Source organism: Trachurus japonicus, chromosome 4, assembly GCF_045865225.1.
Source record: "Trachurus japonicus isolate A0001 chromosome 4, Traja_1.0".
Lineage (NCBI taxonomy): Eukaryota > Metazoa > Chordata > Actinopteri > Carangiformes > Carangidae > Trachurus > Trachurus japonicus.
This window is the reverse complement of record NC_140910.1, coordinates 8100468-8107617: the sequence shown is the minus strand read 5'-3', so window position 1 is coordinate 8107617 and position 7150 is coordinate 8100468. Positions and strand designations below refer to the sequence as shown.

General features: G+C 47.7%; 1 protein-coding gene across 1 annotated transcript; it reads right to left on the bottom strand.

Annotated features, from left to right (window-relative positions):
* Nucleotides 1-2403: 2403 nt before the first annotated feature.
* On the bottom strand, nt 2404-7023 carry chst7 (carbohydrate (N-acetylglucosamine 6-O) sulfotransferase 7). The gene is made up of 2 exons (XM_085773702.1): nt 5657-7023; nt 2404-3484 (listed from the first exon to the last, which is right to left on the bottom strand). Exon 1 carries the CDS (start codon nt 6962-6964, stop codon nt 5693-5695), a length of 1272 nt encoding a protein of 423 aa, XP_085629828.1. The 5' UTR covers nt 6965-7023; the 3' UTR covers nt 2404-3484; nt 5657-5692.
* Between the last annotated feature and the right edge of the window lie 127 nt (nt 7024-7150).

Below are 7150 nucleotides of genomic sequence, written 5' to 3'. Positions count from 1 at the left end.
TTCACTACTCTTTCACATGAGGTTTCACATGAGGTTACAGCCAGTAGCTGCTTAGCTTAGCGCAAAGAGTGGAAAGGCTTTCGAAGGTAGCCGGCTGGCTAACTGGTTTTTTAGTGCTTATGCTAAGCTAAGCTAAGTAGCTGCCGGCTGTAGTTTCATATCTCTTGCTTATTTCCCAAAATGTCAAACTATTTCTGTAAATTCATGCAACTCTGTCCATCGTGCTAATCTGGAAACGTCCCTCAGATTTAGCTTTACACTGAACTGAAACCGACATTTTTCTAAGACTATGTGGTCCAGCTGTGATAATTGGGAACATGTGGTTCTCCTTTGTGAAATCACAAACCTAGAGTTTTTGGTTTTTGGTACCAAATGATCGATTCTTGTGCTCACAGCAGACGTAACATACATGTAACACAGTGTGTGACATGATGCTGCCTGAGGCCAAGTCCCTGCCACCTTTACACAGCAGATTTAAATGAGATAACTGGTTTAAAGCTCCAGCATGCAAATCCTTATTGAGACGGCAGCTTTGGACAACAGATTTCATTTGCTGCGGCACGCCACTGAACCTTTATAGTTATCCTACAGGTTGATTTGCATGACTCTACGTGTACCATGCATCGCTTCTGTTTGTTGACCCCTCTAACCACTTCCCCCTCTCTCTGTTTGTGGCAGAACATGTAGAAGTTCAGAGATGAACAACCAGGACCTCTGAGGCAGGTTGAAACCCACTAGTGCAGGAGGAGTGAAGGTTTTCTGGTCAAACCTCCCCCACCCCCACCCCCAGCCCCCATCCCAATTCCATGTTCCTTCTAGTCTAGACATTCGAACCAGCTCCCTGCTTTAAATTCACCACACAGCACGTGTCGTCTTTTGTTTTCTCGTTTGGACTGCACACGGTGGCTGCTGCATTTATGTATGAGTACACACAGGGGCCAGGTGTGAGAGGCGCGATTGTGCCAGTCGAATCTGAGAAGGAGAAGCCCCACGTGAGTTTTTATGGCTCACTGGGGACCTCCAAGAGGAAGTGAATCTGGTTACATAAGCCACTGACCAGGCTGTGGCTCCTGGTAAACTTAGCCGGAGTGAGAAGTCACGTGAAGCTGCGCTCAGCTCGTCTGTATTTAAAGGCACTAAAATAATCACTTGTCGCCATTTTATCACAACAGACCATCTGTGTTAAGACTTTTTTTTTTTGGACCAACGCTCACCTGTCTCCTCTGTGATGTGGACCTGTCTCACAGCCTCCTCTGTATACAGTATAACCTACAGCAGATGTTATTATAGTGTCTCTGAATGTGAAAACTGGCTAAACTGTGATTCTTCCTGCTGTATTGACTAACATGGGGGGGGGGGGGACTCACATTTGTTTGACTTGTCCAGGACAAAGTGACTGATTGAGATATGTAGGGGGGGGGACACTTTATGGACGGCAACAACACAGACTTGAGTGACAGCTGCAGGCAAATAAATGAGCAGAGTTTGACACTTTAGCTCAAGCGGAGGACACTGGTGGGACTCTTATATAACCTTCATGTGCACTCTCTCTCTCTGTCTGTTGTGCTGTCAGTTGTCTTGCCGGCTATATTTACATGCTCTCTGTACTTGAGGAATATGAGATGTAGCTCAACTGTCAATGTGCGGACCTGTTGTTTCTAGTAGCAGCTGGCTGCCAGGTTCTCCCTGCCATGGTTTGCATGTCAACATGTTAATAAAAATCGGTGAAGTTACGAGCCACTCTGCCTCCATTCATCTCCGTCTGTTAAAGATGGTGACGCCTTCTTCATTTCTTCCAACTGTCTGTGCTTCATAATACACCAGTGATCTGGGGCGTCATGTAGTTTCCTGCATGTTTTTTTTTTAAAAGTTGAGTCCAATTACATCTTTTTAATAATCTTTTCCAAAAACATATCTATTTAATGACCCTTCTGTTCCACGTCTCGCCCTGGTTTGAAGTTGTGAGTCATTGTGTGAGTAATTCTGTCATATACTTCCATGAGATATTAATATTTAAACACAATCTTTAGACATATTTCAGCCGGTGTGCAAAGTAAACAGACCAAAAGTGCTTAATTATTAACCTCAATTGTATATACATTTTGATACAGTTAATGAGTAATGATGAGGAACAGATTGCATTATATCTACAGAGGCTTTCATCAGATCCACTGCACATTTATGCAAAAAATAAATGAAATATTTTCATTTAGGGTGTCTCAGTCTGATTGAACTCATGCACCTGTAAGCTCATGTACAGACGTACACTGTAAGATACTGAAGTCTAATGCAGGGATGTATAGCAGGCTACACATCCGGGTTAATTAATATGCAAGGAAGTCACACTCCTTTCTGATACCAATGTGTGAAACAAATAGACTGTTTCCTCAGGAGACGTCGCTGTTTTTTGTTTTTTTACTAACTCTTTATTTTGGTCAGTTTCAACAGCCTAAAAGTTATTTCCTTCTTTGACAAGAGAACTTCAGATATTCCACCCAGAACAAATTACACAAGACCAACTTCTAAAGTTGAACATGTCACGTGTTTCACCCCTCCTCGACACATCCTTTAAAACCAGAGGGATATCACAGCATTTTACACTATTTCAGACAAAAAAAAACAACCAACTATAACAACTGAATGGTACGCAATATGAATCAGTACTGTCTCTTTGTGTTTGTGACAACCTGTTAAAAAAATGCTCTGGCAGAGGACAGAGGCAGCTCTCCAACAACACGTCCACGGGATATTTGAAAATTTCACACCCATGTGAGTGATTTGTCAGTGGGGCGCTGCAGCTGTCCGGATTCCTGAGGGGACCGGGGGTGTGGGTGGGACCACGGTTCCTCAGCCAGCCCCTCTCTCTTCAAGAAAACACAGTACTTTCTTCTTTCAGAGTTCTACATTAGCAGTGTTAATGAGCCGATGGCAGTTAGGTTTAAGTTATGTGCTTAGGTCGCTGCCACACTTGGTCAGAGACTTGGACGTGTGTAAGTTGCGCAGGTGAGAGCGATCGAACCCCGGCGCCGCCGTCCTGCATCCTGGCAGTCGTCTCCACAGAGGAGAACCCATCTCGGTTGCTTTTTATGGCCCTCGCCTGCAGCGGATTTGAGGAGGGATTAGTGCTACTAAAAGGACAGAGGGATCGAGGCTGGCCGGCGGGACAGCCCCATCTCTCTCTTCTTGTTTATTTCCCCTCTCCGCATTCTTTCTATCTGTACAGACCCCTTTCTGTGTTATCCAGGTAACACTGTAAAAAAAAAAAAAAAAAAACAAGCTGCCGGCCGCCTTCGTGTTTCAGATTCGTCCGTCTGTGACTGGCTTGCTCTTGCTCTTGCCACTTGGATTTTCTCCAGTTCATCGACCCGGCCTCGGCTGAAGGAAAAACAACCCGAGGGTTGTGCTTACGAGCTCCCAGCGGACCACATTCCAGCTGCTTGTGTTGTTATTCCACCTTTCGCCCTCAGCCCTGGATACCAGGCCCCTGGAAGAGGAAAACAATCAGCTGATAATTAAAATAAAACCCTCAAGTTAAGTTACAGTGACACGGCTGCACGCTGAAACAGATACATAAAGACTACACACAATCAACGGGATTACTGTAATAATGCCCAGCTCATCCAACAATAGCTCCATTAGTGCCAAAATCAGCGTGGAGGCAGTAAGACAGAAGGGTGGAGGGGTGGGGGGAACCCTCCGCCTCCGCCTCCACCTCCGCCCATGTATCTGTACCATGCTGACGGTTTGTAGGCAGCCCAGCTCTAAAGGGCCTGGCTTGTGAGAGCTGGTGGTGACAGGCCGGTGGTAACCCTGGGAGCTCGGCCCTGTCATGGGCGTCCATATACAATGATCCCCTTCTCGACAGCACAGTCTGAGGCCCAGCTGCACTCCCTGCCAGCCCCCACACTATCCATGAGGGGACCCAGCATTGCTGGATGGAAAACAATGACGCCTCTATTAAACAACAGCTCCCTCGCTCATTAAAGGGGTAGTTCACCCAAAATTCAAATTTTACTCATTATCTACTCACCCCCATGTCGACTAAGAGCTGTGAGAATTTTCAGAGTCCTCCGTGCCTTCTCTGAGTTACGGGGGGGTCCGTGCAGCAGTATTTGTCCATATAATGGTTGTCAATGGATACCAACTTTCTTCGTCCAAAAAGACACACCAAAAAACATCCATGTCCCTCTTGGATTGAAGCCCCGACATGAGAAATTGTCCCGCCGGTCAGTGCAAATCGACAGGAAGAGCAGTGAACTGAGACACTGGGAGCTTCCGCTACAAACAAGCTTAAAATATAGACTTATTTAATTTTTTTCAGAACAATTTCTCATGTCGGGGCTTCAATACAAGAGGGACATTACAGACGAGCAGTATGGAGGTATCTGGATGTTTTTTGGTGTGTCTTTTTGGACGAAGAAAGTTGGTATCCATTCACAACCATTATATGGACAAATACTACTGCATGGACCCCCCCGTAACTCAGAGAAGGCACGGAGGACTCTGAAAATTCTCACAGCTCTTAGTCGACATGAGGGCGAGTAAATAATGAGTGAAATTTGAATTTTGGGTGAACTATCCCTTTAAGGAGGGAGAAACATTTCAGACTATCTCTGGCTCCGAGAGCTACAGAGCAGCTACGGTGGTGTCGCTTGTGTTTGAGGCCCTCCGAGAAAGCAAATGCATTTATCTGTAACACCAGATTGGGTCTGATCTAGGAAACCTAAAAGAGGAGGATCTAGGTGAGACATCCACTCCACTGTGATGTATTAATGTGTAATGAGTGTCTGACAGAGCCGTTATTTACAACACAAGAGTGGAGTCAATTGTTATCTGAACAGCAGAGTTAACAATGAGACAGGACTGGGAAAAAAACAAATTCAAAAGGTAAATTTCATTAAAACGGTACACTGTGCCCTGTGAGCCAGATCTGAGACAAACTAATTAAATTACAGACCCTTCTCCAGTGATGGTTTATTATGATATGTAAGCCTACTGTAAATTCACTACAGATAAAATCTCTTTTGTGTGTGTTTGTGTGTTTTTTGTTTTTGTTTTTTTATAACAAAAACAACTTAATTTCCTTCATGAAAAAATCCTTATAGGTTACAGAATCCATGCTATGGAGGATTAAAGGCACATCACACATGTTTAAGATGTGTGTTGGATCATAGTGGCTACCAGATTATGTCCAGTCATACAGTACATGTTCAGGTATGCACATCTTAAAGAAGAAGCCTACTACTCAGCCTATATCAGTGGAAACATCAAACAGGTTACCATGACAGGGAACAATGAGCTACATCATAGTAAACCTCTGTGTTTACCAGTGGCTGCCATGCAAAAATGAGTACAAATGTGGGATAAGTGACCCCCATATGGCCCCATACGCTCGCTCTGTTTCCAATTTGCCTGTTTCCAAGCAGATGGAGGTCAGGGGTCGTGGTTCTGTCACACAGCGGCAGAGCAAAGGCAGAGCTTCTGTCAGGAGGTTTCTGTCATAAACCACAAACTTCCTGCACTGGCAGAAGTACGAGTTTAAAAACAAGCCGCCTGATGCACACCACACCGGACACTGTTGTGGTGTTTTTTTGTTGTTTCACACATGCATAGGCCTACACTCCCTCTCTCTCTTCTGACTCTGAACATAGCCTACCTTTAACCCATCGTTTCCTCTCGTGCCACATCCTCATCATGTCGCTTTGTCCAGGCCGTTCTTGGTGTAGCCCAGCTGCCTCATCACCTCGCTGCAGTAGGCCTCCACCTGGTTGATCTGCTCCACGCTCAGCCTCTCCCTCCACGCAAAAATCGCCTCTTTCGCATCCCTAGATGATATCAGGAAGGGCTTATCAGACGAGTAGCCGTGGCCGTGCGTCATGTTCAAGGCGAACTTCTCCAGGGCAGGGGAGGTGGACAGGTTGGAGAAGCGGTAGAGCCTCTGCAGCTCCTCCATGGGGCGGAGGACCAGGTCCTCGTAGCGGATGCGGAGGTAGTTCCTCCTCACCCAGGGAGGCGCGTTCATCACCAGCATCATGTCGCTCAGCCAGTTGTCACAGATGAGCTCCATGGCGCTGGAGACGTAGCTCTCGGCCCGGTTCACCCTGTTGCTCGGCACCAGCAGCCGCTTGTACTTGTCGGTCTGCTTCTTGCTCCTCAGCACCTGGATGCTCTCCTTCACCAGGGCCTGCTTGGACTTGAGGCGCGAGTTGTGCACGGCCCTCGGGTCCCTGAAGAGCTGGATGATCTGCAGGTTGATCGCCGGGTCTTTCATCAGAGGAACCAGCGTGCTCAGGTCCAAAACGCGGACTCCCTTGATCACCATCACCGGGTACTTCTTGCACTCCCTCTCCAGCTCCCTGATGTCCCTCTTTTGGCACTTTGCGCACTGGTCCTCCCTCACCAAGCCGATGTCCTGCCGCTTGTGCGCGTCGCACAGCGGCTGCGAGCAGATGACTTTGTTCATCTTCCAGCCGAAGATGAACGAGGTGGTGATGTTTTGCGTGCCGGCGTAAAGTTTGAGGACGGAGAAGTCGCAGCGGTACAGGGCGTTCATCATGTCCCGCACGGCGCCCTGCAGGCTGCCCGCGTCCCCCGGGTACAGAGCCTGCCATATGTGCCACATCGGCTCGTACAGGTAGAAGACGTCGGGGTGCTGGTTGAAGAGCTCCCCCAGGAACGAGGAGCCCGTCCTCCAGGTGGCATGCAGGTAGATGTGTATCCGAGACTGGCTCCTGTTGACGGCATCGGACTCGGTCGCGTCGCTGCCGTTGCCTCGATAACTGTGATCCCACAGCTGCGCCACCGTGTTCTCCAAATCTGGGCATCTGGGCTGTTGCTGCGGCAGTCCATGCCTCCCGTTGTGGACGGATTTGTCCCCGTAATCTAACACGTACGGGATTAGCAGAAGTAAACCTGAATATGCTAGTATCAAAATCAAGTATTTTTTGTGTAGCCTCCTCTTCATTTCCTCTCGGCGGGAGGGGGCGGCTAGCGTCTTCTCTGTCTGTCCGCGCAGCGCTTTGTGGAGCAGGAGCACCCGCCGCGCTCTCCACAGTAAAGTTATGTGAATGCGTGAGAGAGACGGGAGTGTGTGGGGGGGATTAGCCCCGCCCCATTAAAGACAAAATAAGATTATTTCTCCTTCCTGTCC